This window comes from Parasteatoda tepidariorum, chromosome 5 (genome assembly GCF_043381705.1).
Source record: "Parasteatoda tepidariorum isolate YZ-2023 chromosome 5, CAS_Ptep_4.0, whole genome shotgun sequence".
NCBI lineage: Eukaryota > Metazoa > Arthropoda > Arachnida > Araneae > Theridiidae > Parasteatoda > Parasteatoda tepidariorum.
Window position 1 is genome coordinate 39,953,117 of NC_092208.1, and position 16,829 is coordinate 39,969,945.

The following is a 16,829-nucleotide window of genomic DNA, read 5'->3' on the forward strand; positions in this document are numbered from 1 at the left end:
CGAATGTTGAAAAACTCAATTAAATCAATTTGCTTGTATCGTGCTCATGAAAAGTGAATTATAAGTCAAAACTATTCCAATAATGGCGAATATATTTCTTGTAACGTATATCATTCCATATTCAGATAGTGACAATTTAGGTCTTTCCAGCAAATCTCTCCCCAAATTGGACGCTTCCACTCGGTCACATGTTGAATTTGAAGCGACAAGCAATTAGTTTCCAGGATTTGAATGGTTAAGAAAGTTAAAAAAATGCAATTAAATCAATTTACTTATTCTTTACTCATTAAAAGTAAGCTATAAGTCAAAACTGTCCCAATGATGGCGAATATTGTATTTCTTTTAAAGTATATAATTCCGTATCCAGACAGTGACAATTTAGGTCTTTCCAGCAAATCTCTCACCAAATTGAACGCTTCGGCTCGGTGCTCACTTAAATTTGAAGCAACAAGGAGATATGATCGCTTTTCAATTAGTTTCCAGAATTCGAATTGGAATTGTTTTAAGCTGTTTACGACTTCACTTCCATTCCAGATTATTATGATCAAATTAGCTAGTGAAATGGAAATGTAAGATGAGAAATCAAAAATCCAAATCATGCTCGTTGAACTAACTTCCTTGATCGTCATTAGTCCCACGACACTAAAACATGCCCAAAAGTTTGCAGAACAAACAAAAAACATCGGCAGTGAGAATGCGGCTTCAAAGTCGCATATATCATACGCGATTTCAGATTTTTTTATCAATAAGCTCATCTGCTTATATTTTCCGAATGTTTCAGGAATTTCCGATTTTAGTTTTTTTCTCAGTTCTTGTATTTTTGATAAAAAAGAACGGCAAAATTTGTAATATAGCAATGTTAATAGACAGGACCATGTAGGAAACGCAGAATTCAAGAAAAATATTTTTATGTATATAAAAACAAACCACCATTTTGAATTTAGTGTATGTCCATAAATGTATAAAGATACATCTTCGGGACTTAACCCACAGAAAGAATACAAGAAGCAGAAAACAAATGCTATCAAAATTGTATATTTAGACGTGTAACTATGATAAACCTTTTCGTGTTGCTTGATTAACGAAATAACAAGCTCTCTTCTCCTTGAAATATCTACAAATGCTAACGAGCTTGATAAATAAGCAAAAAAAATTATAGTTCCACCTTTCCATGTAGGGATTTTATAAATAATTTGAAAATAAATTATTACGACAAAATCAATTAAGTTGATGAAGATACAAATAATAATAAAATAAATTCCTAAAATTTTCCAACCTGTTTTCCTTAAGCAGTTTTTACTATCATTGAAGGAAAAGTATCCAGAAAGGAAAGAATCCCTTTTATAAAACATCATACTTCACACAATTCTTTTCTTACTCCTATTTAAGATTTACTTTAAGAAGCAAATGTTTAAAATAATTGATGGCCTCGAACTTTAATATATTTTCTGTATTAAAGCGCAGAAATTATTTATAACTTTTTCTTACGCACTTAGCTCAGTAAAACGATATAGAACTGAAAGAAAATAACTCTATTTTTATGAAATTTTCAAGATAAAAGAGTTTTTAAGTTGAATTTTTATTGAAGCAAATAAATGCATTGATTTTTGCTGTATTTTTCATTATCTTAATTATCAAATTTGAAAATATTTAGAAAAATTAAATTTCTCTTCTTTTTCATTTTTTTTTTTTGAAATTATAGATTTTTATTTAAATAAACATGCTCAATAAATACATGCTATTGTCATAAAAACTTTTCATAAAAAGCAATAATAATTCAGATTTTTGTTACATTAATACCCGTTTTTAAAACTGCCTGAAACGTGTCTGAAATACATTTATTGAAATTCAATAATTATATTTTCTAGCGATTTATAGGATAATGAGTTTAACAATTTATTATTACATTTACAAAGCATCTTTTAACAAATCAATTGTAATTTTTTGTATCAATTTTCGTAATTTAACTGATATTTAGCACGTAATTGAACCCTTTCTCGTAGGTAATCAATTGATCAAATTCTCTTCATAGAGCAACACTGTGTTCTTTTAACTCTAACCATTTTTTATAGATGTAGTATATTGATAAAATTAAAACTAACTCATTACTGCATTGAGATTCATATGAAACACCTATGTTTTCATAACTTTTCCACTTTTATGATATATAAATCTATTTCGAATATTATATTTCAAAAGTATACTAAAATTATTTGCATACTGAATTCATATTATTGACATTAAAATGTGGATTTTTTTTTCTGTTTTCAATATCACTAACTCTCACTTTATTTAATATCATGATCTAATCAATTTTCTAATTGCATTAAAAATAAATATTCCACTATTCTCTAGGTATAAACTTATAAATTTTGTCACATGTTACTCAGAGATACTGTTTTTCGTTAAATACTCAAATACTCGCACATTCTTTTCGTACATACATATTAAATGTATTTGTTTCCTTTCCTCACTTGTATTGCAGGTGAAAAAGAAAATAATGTTATTACTAGAGCTATACTTGAATTCCACTATATATCCTGTGTCCGGTTCATTTCAAGGACAAATGAGGAAGATTTTATCCACATTTCTAGAGAAGGAGGGTAACTTTTTCCACATATGAATACAATAACATTATCTTTCTAATGATTAAGTTTGATCACAAGAGTTCCCAATCTGTTTTTGCCAGTACCGCATCCTAGAGTCTCTGTATCTAACGTAGTTAGAAAGTAATTGCAAGCGAGTGAAGTCTGTTATTGGTTTAGGTCAAAATTTATGGAGAAGATACGGAACAAAAATTTCTTCAGTTACTAGACATGAAGGAACTCAAAGTATCTTCTTACCCAACGGAAGTTCAAAAATACTTTTTTGAAAATAAATCTTAATCTTTCAATGAAATTATTGTACTAAAAAACAATGTTTAACAACCATATATTTTGTAAAATCATTATCATATAAAAAAATTTTAAGTTATTAGGTATTTTCATCAAATTATTCATACTATTTTATGCCAAATAAACAGTGAATTTTTAATAAAACGTTAGTTTTCTTAACCCCTTGACTTATCATTAAACAAACTCTAAACTGTGCAATATTATTAATTTCTTGATATAGAAATGATCTTTGATTGCGCTGTAAACAACAACTCGCAACGGAATCTTGACAGAGATGCCAACCGCTCCGGACATGTCAAAATAATTTAAAAACTGTAAATAACTACGAACTAAAGTTTGCAAATATTTTACTATTTTTTATTGCTTTTTAAAAGATATAACATGACATAAGTACTATAAAGTGCTGAATTATATAAGCCTACGAATTATTTAGACATTGTGGTGAATAAAAATCAACTAAATTCAATTTATTAAACCAAGAATCACAAGTAATAAACTACCACTTTAAAATATTTATTTGCTGTCCGGAGCAAGTTGGCATTTCTGTGCTGAAGACGTCTGAGACACATCAATTATTGTTTTGACATAAGAAGCAAATGACGTCTCCCAGACGTCTTCGTATGTCAAGGGGTTAATATGAAGTTATTTATTCTAGAAATTTTACTAGAGAACGAAAAATAAAATAGGACTTTTATGTCTTATTCACATTTCATTGATAATTACGCAACCCGTGATGTAGTATGTTCTTTGGCTAATTAAAAAACGAAAACTGAAACTTACCTCCATACAGTTAATATGATTTTGACATGGAGTAAGAAAGTGAAATTCGAGAGAAACTTCGTCACTGTGATATACGACACCTTTACTTTCTTCTTTCGAATAATTTTGAAGCTGTCTTTCGTAACTTTTTAGTATGCTCTAGGCATGTATAGGGACTCTAATCAAACCCAATGGCCAGAACAGACTCGCGCGATCAAAATCTATTCTGATATCAACGTTGCTTTTTAAATAATTATTATTGCCCAAAAATGAGTAAAAGAAATTTTCGAATTTTAGAGAATCGAAATGATTAAATAAATAAGCAGATGAACAAGTAGAAATTTATTCAGAAATAATAACTGTGTGGTTAATTTAATTTAAATAGCAGCCCATGTTAGTTCAGAACACCTGCCATGTTAGAATAAAAACTATTTTAGACTTATATCCTTTATTTTCATTTGATTTAAAATATTTAATATGATTATTAAGAAACTTTCTTAGCTTAACTTGCATTACTTTGTAACTGACAATTTTTAATACTTAAATTATTCAATTTTGACCGACATATGTTCGATGTTCGAAATATTAAGTGTCTAATGCATCAAAAATTTTGAATGTCCAAATTGTCGAAAATGTTAAATGTTCTAAAAACAAAATTTTCAAAATTTTTATTCTTACTTAAATATTAAATACTTTGTAGCTAATGTGAAATACTATTACTTGTCAAGTAATATCTCACTGTTTCAGCTTATTGGGATTATTTATTTAATGAAATACCACTATTTTCAAGGGAGGCTAATGTGAAACATTATAATTTAGACTTTAATTCTGTAGCTGAGAATTAAATTGGCGAATTAAAAGTCATATGCTTGATGCTAATCTGATTGACTGAAAATTTATTTTAAGTAAGTTCAATTGATAAATTTTCAATTATCAAAATAGGTTTAGCATCACATTTGAAGTAATTTAAGCCTTTTTTTCTATAAAATTGCGATGTCGAATAAAACCGGACATTTTTCTATCGAACGTGACCAGGCTGCTATATTCCACAATACTCCGGGTCAAAATTTCTACCAAATTTGGTTTCGATGTTTCACCATTAAACGATGAACACATGAAGACCGTAAAATGACGGAGAAAACTTTTTTTAAACTTTATTGTTATTACTCTACCAGTTTATAAATACCGTAATGTCATACGTTAGTAATTTATATGCAGTATTACTACAGAAATCTTAAGGAAAATGTTGTATTAGAAAAAATTAATGTTACAAACATAAAACAAAGATATCTATGTAAGAGTGGAGGCTTACAGACCCTTAAACATTAAAATAGTGTCTGAAGAAAGAAATTGCTTTTAATACTAATGCGAATTTATTGCTACAATTAAGTTTTTTTAGAACCTTGGGTACCCTAATAATGTCCCACCACTTTGTATCCGAAATAACCTTGTAAAGCAATTAGTTAGTTTGATCTCATTATCAGTTATTTAAAGAAATTTAAATCTAAAATGACACTTAACTCTTTGACGCAGAATTTTTATTCAACATATTTTGTATACTTTTTTCATTATTTTGCATTAATTTAGGTAAAAATAAATAGAAAACAATACTATTTAACAATTTAATAAATTATATGTTTTAAATACAGCTTTAAGCATTGCTGTCTTTATCTGCGTTAAATGTAAAATATTTCTAACGCAGCTCACTTCCAAACAATAATTTTTCAAATTTGCATTTATTTAGATCTAAGAGAAACAATTATTCACCAATAAAATGTTTTTAATTTAAAAAATCAATTATTAGTAAATTTTTGAATGTGAATGAGAAAAAAAATTCAAACTACTGTTCTTGGATTTTATATTTTAGTACAAATGTAATTCCGACTATCTAACAGATTTTTTATCAACTATTAAACTGCTTTCTATATTTAAAAAGAAACAAAAATATATTTCTTCTGTGAATTAGAGAGTCTGAAAAAAATACATAAAAGGAAAACTGGTGCCCCATTTGCGACAAAGAGTTAAAATATGTATTAGTCTTTTCATTTGTAATATAGTATCTCCTAATAGTAGTTGAAAATAATGAATAAAAAAAGTCTTTTGTTGAAATTCAAAAACAAATTAAGATGTTTTTCCCTATAAAAACCTTGCTATTTAATTTGCCTTGTAGCAATATTTTTCTTGTGTTTGCTACATTTGCATATGAAAGTATAGCACAGTTTTGTCCATATGCCAAATTTATAGAGAAATTTCGAGTGATAATTTCTCGTCCTTCCTATCCCTCTCTCTCCTACCAACTTCAGTGCCTCAAAGAGAAGACAAATATGCTAAATAATTAGTGCTAACTCTTAATTATGTTATGGAAGACATAAAGATCTTGATATCTACCTGTCTAATATCTTGAAAGTAATTGAATTTTGAATACCTTACTTATTAAAAGTTTTGTTAAAAAATTGAAAATAACATTCCTAATTTCAGCAAAAATCCTTTTTTTTTAATAAAAAAAGTAAATAAATACACAAAAAATACAGAATATTCAATGTTTAATCCTTTAAAAGCTGTACATTTCTAAAGCGAAATTATATAAATACCTAATTCAAACATCAGAAAAGAGAAATGTTATTTTTTAAACATTTTTGGAGAATTCCATTTTCTAACAGTATCTTGGATTTGCAGATTATTTGTCATAAGGTAAAAATGGGAACAAATACAGCGCACTTATCAAACTTAGGAGCAAAGCTGAAAACAACGAAAATAACACCAATTTAAGAGAATTTGTAGGCGTATCAAAAAGTTTCTAAAAGAAATTTCGAAAAATCCGGCTATGATAGGGACATCTAAAATTTATTATCCTTTCACTTATGAAATAACCGACTTAAGATGTTACATTTAAAATATGGTACGTGCAAAATGATCGAGATCAAATAGATTGAATCCTGTTTATCCTATTATTGGTCTTATTTCTTTTTATGCACTATTTTACCTTTAAATAAATGCTTATAAATATTTCAGAAAAAAATAACTATATTTCGGTTTTGTTAACATAAATATAACCTAATCCTTAACATATCGAATTTTTTGTTATGTTCATCGATGTTTTACATTTTTCTTCGTTAAATTATTCGTATTTAATGTGTATTTAATCTATATTTTATTGTTTTAAGGCTTTTTTTCCCTAAAATACCATTGTACGTAATATGTATAATTTTATTTTCAAAAATAAATATGAAAAACGCTTTTAAATGACTTTTTAAGACATTTTTAAAAGAAAATACTTTTTAAATCGTAAACCAGAAATCGTAAAAAAGTTCATCGAAATGAATAAAAAAAAATGAATTGAAACACTTCACTCTTTAAAGGTTTCTGTTTCGACTATAGAACTTTTGATTAATAATTTCTTCCTAATTTTAACATTAATATTTCAAATTTTTTATTATTATTTAACACCTGATATACTAAAATTTGTTACTTGAATTTTATCATAAAAATGTCTTATATTCTTAAAATTGCTTTCTACTTGGAATTCAGAAATCGTAAACGGCAGACGTGTTGAAATACATTGAAACGCCACACTTTTTTAAAATTTTGTTCGTTTTAAAACGTTTATAAAAAAAAAATTCTTTACAGCATTTTGGATTTTAATATTTTAATATTTATGCTCAAACATAACGCCTCAAATGTTTAAAATTGTTGCATAAATTTTATCGAAAAAAAGTCTGAAATTCTATCGTAAAAATCTCTTCAAAAGCAAAATATATCTCTTTAAATGTAGGAGAGAGTCTGGTATAGCTCCGCCCACTTAAGGGGTATTGCTTATATTTCTGTATAATATTAAGTAATAATCAATATTTTTGTATGTTTCTATTGTTTTATCATCTAATTAAGTAATGCAAAAAGAATGAACCAAAAAAAGAATAGTTTAACTTAAAAAAATAGAAATTTAAAAAAACATGTTTTTCAGCTCTTTTCAAATTGTGTCGGGTAGCCCCGCCCAGTTACAAAAATTATGTTTTTTAACTGTTTTTTCAGGTGTAAATGAAAATGACCAATGTAATGACAATAGATAAACCTCATTTATCATTTTTATCACAAAATTCAACTGATTTTTCTTAATTTCATGACTACTGTATTCAACATATTTTCAAAACTATTGTTTACCATGTTACCAGCTGCATAAATACTTGAAACTTTGAAAATAATCTTTTTTTAATATAACAATTAATGTCCGATGGCCCATTGACTTGAAAAAATATTCTATACATATGAAATTGACAGTGGGCAGGGGTACCCAACACTCCCCTATATTTGCATGACTCCGATATTTTTATGCCAGTTACTATTTAATTACTAGAATTACTATTTAAATATTAAATTTCTCGTTAGTGCTAATTTTATTATTAGATGTTCATCTTACGGGGGCAGAAATGGTGGAGCACAAATACTTAATTTATCTCCTGAGTGTCTCTATTTAGGAATTATTATGCACGAATTGATGCAAGTTTTAGGATTTGTACACGAGCATACTCGGCATGACCGAGACGAATATGTTACTATTATCTGGGACAATATTAAAGATGTTTAGTAGGTTTTCTTTACTTATAATTGTTTCTGTAACTGAATCAAATCTATTGCATTTGATTCGTTGTAGTAATTTTTCTAAGGAAGTTTATCCTTCATGTGTAATAATTCGTAACATATTAATATCATAAAGAAAAATGAGGGAAACCGCTATGATTTCGGGTGTAAAATTTGATCAATTGTGTTAATATAAAGTCTTATTTCTCTTTAATATTGTGTATATTTCGAGTATAAGTCGATCTTAAATTAATTATCTTGTCGATTTCTTGATTGCACTTCAGATTTCAAAAAAAAAAGAGTTCGAGTTCCTTAATCAAAAATAATATTTCACACTTTTGCACTTGAAGCTCCTTCTACAGCTCATGGGTGAAAGCCCTTATATAGCAAGACGGAAAAGAGCAAAACCTGGTACGTAAAACATTTCATTCCTGCATTTTTTTCGAAAAAAATGAAATATCTGTAACTATCAAGATTTCTTTTATAATTCTGGCATACATATAAAATTGCTTCTTTTCCAAGATAAAGTATTTCAAAGGATTATAGGGGAAGCCACTCTTGCACAGTAACATCTTCTTTTTTCTTTTCTTTTTTTTTTACTTGATTTGAACTTTTATTTGAACTCTTGTTATTATTCAGAACTTGTTATTATTTTCCATACAGATTATAAATAAATACTGCATACTGACCTTTCAAATTAAAGTTAAGCATACTAAATGGCGCCACTAAGGCTTGTCGAAAATTTATGTTAAATCTTCACGTTCTTGAATCACGACTTTTGTATATACATAATCATCATTTATTAATGCTCATATTCAATTTTCTGTACATATTTATGGCAATTAATGTAAATATCTTTGTTCAAGTTGTAATTTTTTCAAATCAACGTTATATTTTTCTGTACATATTTTCATGGCAATTACTGTAAATATCTCAGTTCAAGTTTGTATTTTCTCTAATCATGGTAATATTATTGTAAAGCTACCACAACGACTGCTTATATTCAAAATGTTTTTACCTCATTGTTGTAATTTCACGATGAATGGGATAGGGGCCACTGCGCGGCCCAGGTGCCCAGTTGTTTTCAAATAAAGTAAGTAAGTCCAAGATAAAGTAGATATTGTTGAAAAATTTAAAAAAAGAATAAGTAAACTCCTCCCCAAAACTAGCGATAACTGNTTTTTAAATAAAGTAAAGTAAAGTAAAGTTATATTTGTCTTTTAAGTGTTCATGTCCTTTTTTTTTTTTAATTGGTGAAAATACTTTGAGTGAAAAGGATTTAATTGCATGAATACTGCCGGGCTGCCAACTATTATAATTTTTCGGAAATATTTTATAGAGAGATCAGAAACACAAGCAATCAGAAGAGAGCAATCAGAAACACAAGCTTTCATTTGTTCGGTCAGTTTTACGAACATTGAAGATGCCAACTGATCCGCTTTCTACTAAGTTTTAATTAATCGCTAGCGAATTAAGTAGTTAATAACCCTTGTAGAAAAAGGATAATTACGCCCATTCTTTAAAAGTGACACCACGACATAATGCAAAAAAGTTACACTTCATATGACATTTAGAATTTTTGATATAAACTATATATATTTTCGATATATTTTGATAGTAATACGTAAAATACGTAAAATAAAAAATACTTAACTACAAATAACTAAAATTTCATTAAACCACTAGATTTTTTTTTTTTAACAAAGGGGATCAAGTTGGCATCTGTTCAAGATTTTAACTCTTTGCCACGAGAGAACTGCAACAGAGTAGCTTTTTTATAATCTTTTGTTCACATGCTTAGTAAATAATTATAAATCTCATATTAAAAGATAAAACTTGCTACCACTTGAAGAAATTTTGCGACAAAACATGAAAAGTTGGCGGCCCTGAAACTGTAACTAGTAAGAAAAACGCATGCAAATTTTAAATCAGCTTTGCGAAAATATCAAGCATCCGCTTAAGAATCTCATATAACAGAAAACAAAACAAAAAGATATTCCCCAGTGTTATTTAATTTAGACACATCGATGTAGATACATTAATAGCACAGAAAATATATACTTAAATCTGTCCACTCGTTTGGATATTTTGGAAGATAACTAATTGCTTTTATCATTTTATTATTGTTATTATTTGTCATATTTTTACCGCTTAACTGGAGTTGTTCAAATCACTCATTCAAACGTGACCCCCCTAGAGCTAAGATCAAAGGTAACTTGTCTGGGACATAGAGTTGAAATACTGGGGGTCTCAACTCTATGGTCTGGGAAGTAAAGGCGACCTGTGCGTAATGCTGACCTCATTGCCACAATCATACCGTTGGTCTCAAAATTATAGAGAATTATCATCTATGACCCCCTCCTCCTGACCCACACCTAGCTGTTGCGAGAATCCTTTTCTTCTTTAACTGAAAAAAAACTTCTTTAAAATATGTAAAAGTTGGCAGGAATGATATTTCTGAGGCATAAATTGTGCTAAAAATATAATATTCGTAAAATAATTGAAAAAATTGACTAAAGATGCTTCTTTTTCTCTCTCTTTTGAACATACGTTACGTATTGCCCATTATAAAGTAGAATTCACTTTTTTTTCAGAAACGCATCTACATCTAATATCGTTTATATTTTGCTTCTATTTTTACTATCACGTGAGAATAAAAGGTAATTGTTTAAAATGGTTGATTGCGCAGTAATACTACGTAAGAGAAACAACTCGTCTTTCACATAATATAGACAATGAAATCGTTTTTTGAAAAGGAAAGAAATCTAAGCATTTGTTTTGAAATATTCTTTTTGAAACANTCATATATATAATCAATGTTAATTCAAAGTATAACTAAATAGTTTTATTTTGAACAAAGTAATGGTGAGTTAAATAAATCAAACTATTATAACTCCGCCCACAAATAAACTGCTAAGGAATAACTTTGATTACCAGTTTTATCTTTTTGCCCCGATTGATACGGTTTTATGCTGGCACGTATTTGTGACATCATCATCATCGAAATTTATTTGGGCGCCTGGGGCCGTTAGCGGCCTTTTTCCCATTCGTCTTGTATTGTGGTCTTTAAGGTGGTTCTTTCTGGTAATTGGAATGCAATTGGAATAAAAGGAAATTAAATATTTTGTTTTTTAGTTAAAATTACGTCACTACAAAAATGTGCTGCCATCGGTCTGAGGTTTATGTCTTCTCTTAAGTTTTCAAAAGTAAAAATTTCGTTGAATCCTGCTGCGTCACAGTTTATGGTCTTTTCGAAAAATCTGAAATTTAACTTTGCAATATGATGATCTAAAAAATCTATGTTGAGGTCGCGATGTATGTTTTTATTGCGGATATTCTTGCTTTTGTTATTTTCCTGAGGATTTCATTCTGGCATATTTTGAGTTTTTTAAGGAGTGATGTGGAGATGTTGCACCAAGCTGGAGATGCATAAGTTAGGATGGGATGGATCATCGAGATGAAGAGTAAACGTTTAAGTCTGAGTTCCATTTTGGGGTTCTGAAGAAGGATTTGTAATCTGTGATAGGCTGCTTGTGCTTTGTTGATAACTGTTTTAACGTGATCTTTCCAATTAAGTTTGCTGTTTATGACCAGACCAAGATATTTTGCGCTTTTGACTATGGATATAGCTTCGCTGAAGAGAACAACTTGATTTTTTGGGAGGATAGTTTTTCTTTTATGTTGGATGATTAGTAGTTTCGATTTTTGGCTGTTGACTTTAAACTTCCAGTCTAGACACCAGGTTTCTATTTCCGTAAGTTTTTCTTGGAGTTTCTGTAGGGCAATGTTGGGATTTCTGGACTTGGTGTCATTAAAATTATACAGGCCTACTTACATAATAGAACCTTTCAGGTTAATTTTAAAAACATGAAATCAACAAACAGAAAAATAGCAGCAGGAGTGCCTCAAGGAAGCATCCTTGGGCCCATACTATTCATATTATTTACCTACGACTTTCCCATCGACAGACAAGACTTTAATAGCATCACAGCACTTTTCGCAGATGATACAGGAATTGTCGTGAAGTCCAAAAATCCCAACGTATTAGTGACAGTCGGCGCGAAAGGGTTAATGTGCATAAGTTTTAAGATTCAGAGAGGTAGATAATTTAAAGTTTAGACAGGAGCCTTCAAGTGCAAAGAGTAATATAAAAAGTATTGCACTGCATTGCTTTCGGGTAGGAATACTTTTCCTTTTCTAAATAAATTTAATTTTAAAATTTCAGGTCACAAGGATAATTTTTTGAAACTTGACTGGTACGACATGAGTGTGTTAAATGAAAGATATGATTACGAATCAATTCTTCATTACCACAGATTCACATTTAGCAAGAATCCAGGTAAAAGTCCTACTTTAGAGCCAAAGAAAAGAAGAGCTAGAATTGGACAGCGGAAATACCTCAGCGCTGGAGACATAAGAAAGATTAAAAAGCTCTATAAATGCGCGAAATTATGAATAAATATGACAAGTCTGCTTATTGTATTATTGTTGAAATTATTTGTGAGCCGGAAATGATTAAAAGCTGTTATTAAATCCAAATAATAATCATTTTACTTTTGGGTGAAATATAGAATTCTATCAACAAAGATTTAATGAGAATAATAGCATATATTTTGGTTTTCATGAAAGTACAAACAAGACATAAATGAAGTGGTTTTTGCTAACAGTTTTTTTCTTTTTTTCGTTTCCGGCGTATTAGCAGCCCTGATGTGGGTGCATCCACTTACTGTTTATAAAACCTACCTCAACGCTTACACATTTATACAATAATTGGAGGAAACTACTACGCTCTAAGCAAAATATTTCAAAGAGAGGTTGACAAACCAAAATTAAAGCTTATTAAATTTTGATTGATTTTAACAGCATTTTACAGGCTTCAACTAGCAGAAAACAAACAGAGGGTTACTCATAATTTTCGAAGATATAGTAAAAAAACGAAGACGAATATGGCAAAAAGGAACATATGAAATTATTCCAAAAGCATTCAAGTTTTAATTTATGCAGTTGCCGGTAGGTGGCAGTAACATGTACCACTGAAGCCAGTTGTAGTAAAGAAAAATGGCGTTTACAGGCGGATGGAATTATGAATAACCCTGTATATATAAACCTTTGAATCATTCACACGTTGTGACAAGGAAAATAATTCAAATCAAATTAACAAAACGAAGAATCACACATAAAAACATACACTTTACTACCATTACAAAACGTAGAAAGTTGACAACCCTGAATCAAGTCATTACTAAACGTTAAGATGAAAAAATTTTAACATGTAGAGCGTTAGATATTTTACAGACGGCAGGGGTGACAAAGAGGCCCCTCTGGATGGCAAAGGAAAGGTATACAATATTTTAAAAAAAAAACAAATACTGGTACATACTGTTCGTTTCTGATAACTAGGCACGCAGAGGATCATAAAAAAATATTTAAGTTTCAGGAAATTACTTATCAAAGCAAATCAAAATTTCTGCCATTGCAGCCTATTAAGTATAAATTATTTTCAACAAGAAGACTTTGCTGTAAATTTAGTTACCACTATTATCATTAAATGAGCTTTTTAAACCTTCACCAGCACTAGAGCAAGACTTCGGGCATTCGTTTTGTTAAAAATAACACAATTTTTGCACAAAAGAATTGCTTTAATTTTCTTTAAATTTTTTATTTATATTAAATGATTTCACCTGAGTAAAATAAATATTTTTCTCTTGAAAGCAGACAATCGAAATCTGATGGGGGGGGGGAAATCATAATGAATGGCAATAGAAAACTGCCGGTAATATCTTTTTTATCCATAACACTTAACACATTGCAAGCTGGTCACGCAAAAATACTTTTTTGAAATTTCTGCCATCCTTACAAAAGTTAAAAAAGTGGTTGCAAAACTACTTCGTTTCAGCTCTATTTTTCAATGAAATTATCCATTTGTGATTACCACAAACATAAATGATTAAATATATATGTAATCAGTACTACAATCGGTCATCATAATTTTTTTTTCAATTAAGTTGTAGCTGTAGTGACAAGTTTGCTTCAGTTTTTATGAAATCTTGCCTACCATTTTTTAAAAATTTTAATACATTCTAATTTTCAACAGCTGTAATAATTGTTTTGGAAAAGTTGCCGCTCAGTTGGGATAGTTTCAGACAAATTGAATAGATGTCCCACTTCCATTCTTATCCAAGGATGCTCCTGAGGAGAGGAAATGAACAAAGTTTATTTTTGCTACGGAAGTATACCACCCCTTGATATATATATATGCCTAATTGCTCTCTACAAACTAGATTCCTTATTAGCATTTTATTTTATAACCGCAATTGAGCAACCTACCCAATCTTAGGTTTACAATTACTAATGTTCAACTCCGTAGTATTGTAACTTTGAACCCAATCCAGAAAACAAAAAAACTTTCGGATCAAGTATTGGGAGAAATTTGTTTTCGTGAAGAACTTTTTGATGGAAATAACCCACATTCGCTTAACAAAGAGAGGGAAACCACAAAACACTCTAATGGTTAGCCTGGTGGTAAGGGGACTCTTACCCACGATCCTTTTACCACGGAAGATATTTTACGTCAGCACTGCGGTTAGTGCGAACCGGGTGCGGAATTTGTATCAACCAGCCGTAGCTAGGGTTCGAACCTAGCTCACCTCATTGGAAGGTGAACTCTCTATCCCCTGAGCCACCATGGCTCACACCTCATTATTAGTAATATATTAACTCAAATATTATTACTATTTGATATTAAATTCATGATCTGATCAGATATAACTGAAGATCTTAATTCTTCATCTGCTTATATAGCAGCAAGTCTAAGTCGCCCGCGGGCTCAATCCAGATGAAAGAGTGGAGTGTCCGGTTCGCGGACAGCGAGTCTGAGCCACCACATATCAAGTCAATCAAAGAAATGTTGCCCACATGCAATGTGTTAAATAACACATTAAGGGTCAAATTGTTTTATTTTTTAATTTTTTAATAAATTAGAATTTAAGAATATTTTTTCTATATAAACAAATGTATAAAATATCAAATAAGCAAACGGTCTTGTTATTACGCGTGAAAGGTCTATAAAAATTTATTTCTTCAAAAAGAAACCTTTGCCTTAGTTCACTACCAATAGAAATTTTTTTCCCCCTAAAATCTGAAACATTGAAGTATATGTAAATTTAATAAAACTTTGTACGGATACACAACATCCATAGCATTAACTTCTTTTGGTCGATTGAACATAAAGCCATTTTAGCCGGAAAGTTTGGCTCAAATATACTATAAAGTGATAGTAAAATTTCTGTTCTTTACGATTTGATTTAAGAAGACCGATTTGATTTAAAGATTTAAAAGATTTCATTCGTATTGGCTGTTCTCTACCACTGGAAAATCACCTTTTTAAATAGCGAAAAAGTTGAAAAGTATGTTACAGTTTGTGTCAATATAACATATCAAGTGGTAGCAAGATGCATATTATAATCACACAATTTATTCAGAAAATATGATGTTTTCTCATGACAATTATATATTGTTTGTTAAAATAAACTTATTGCAAAATTCAAAAACTAAAATGGCTACTAAAAAAATTTAATTTTTATCTTTATATATTACGTTTCAACGATAGGAGCTATCATATAACCACCTGCATTGGATTGGCAAAGAAAATACTACTACTTTATTAGAATGTAAGCACCACTTTTTAAATTTTCTACTGTACAAATCCTGTATTTACTTTTAAAATTAGTTTTGGATGTTAACACATAAATGATGCAACCAGTAAATGAAAAAACTAACAAATAATTCAAATTGACACATTTGTTAATGAACTTTATTTCCTCTTTTTGCCTGTTAATGAGATTGAAAGTAGTACCTGTAAGTACCACTAATTATTAAAAAATGGAATTTTTGTTTTTAAATTTGCTTAAAAAATAATATATATTTTTGCTTTATTTTATCATTTTTAGTTCCTAAACTTGATGCTTCCATAAACTTTTAAATTGCTGATTTTATGATTTATCAAACACCATCTCACTTTTCTTTTTAGGAAAATTTCTAAAAATGCAACTACTGATCATTGGAAATATTTTAATATGCATAGGTTTGACTTTTGTAATAATCTACTTTCAATTTTATAAATAGCAACAAGTATGAGGCATTTGACTTGTAATAATGGATTTCTCATTATCAAACATTACTCAAGCATAGTTTTTAAGCTCGTTCACTTATTTACTTTCATAAATTTATTTGCATCCATCAAAAATTTCATAAAACGTAAAACAAGAATACTTTTTTATTATTAGAATCTACCGTATTCTTAGAATTTGATAGTTCAGACAGAATCATTTTTAGTAATTTCACAACATTTAATATGAATATTCAAAACTTTATTAAAAAAAAAAATAATGACATAAGACATTGAGTTAAGATGCTTATAACGATTTTCATAAAATAAAGTCAGTTATTTTCTTTCGTGTTAAAATTTGCCTACGTGACATTTCAATTGCTGTACCTGTAAAGATTAAATCAAATTTCAGAGATACTAAAGTAAACACCACTTCTCCAAAAGTATAAGAGTCTGATTTCTGGAAACCTATCAAATTGATAAGGACAAGAGAA

The 16,829-nt window shown here is 29.3% G+C and overlaps 1 protein-coding gene across 1 annotated transcript; it reads left to right on the forward strand.

Annotated features, from left to right (window-relative positions):
- The first annotated feature begins 597 nt into the window (after nucleotides 1-597).
- Nucleotides 598-12,683, forward strand: LOC107450818 (zinc metalloproteinase nas-7-like). The gene is made up of 5 exons (XM_071181039.1): nucleotides 598-688; nucleotides 2,486-2,603; nucleotides 8,055-8,229; nucleotides 8,579-8,639; nucleotides 12,454-12,683. The coding sequence occupies exons 1-5, from the start codon at nucleotides 598-600 to the stop codon at nucleotides 12,681-12,683; spliced, it is 675 nt and encodes a 224-aa protein (XP_071037140.1).
- The last annotated feature ends 4,146 nt before the right edge of the window (nucleotides 12,684-16,829 follow it).

Coding starts and splice junctions, on each gene's coding strand:
- LOC107450818 (XM_071181039.1), top strand. CDS start 598: ATGCTCGTTGAACTAACTTCCTTGATCGTCATTAGTCCCACGACACTA. Junction 689..2,485: donor ACAAACAAAAAACATCGGCA/GTGAGAATGCGG, acceptor CTTGTATTGCAG/GTGAAAAAGAAAATAATGTT. Junction 8,640..12,453: donor ACGGAAAAGAGCAAAACCTG/GTACGTAAAACA, acceptor TTAAAATTTCAG/GTCACAAGGATAATTTTTTG.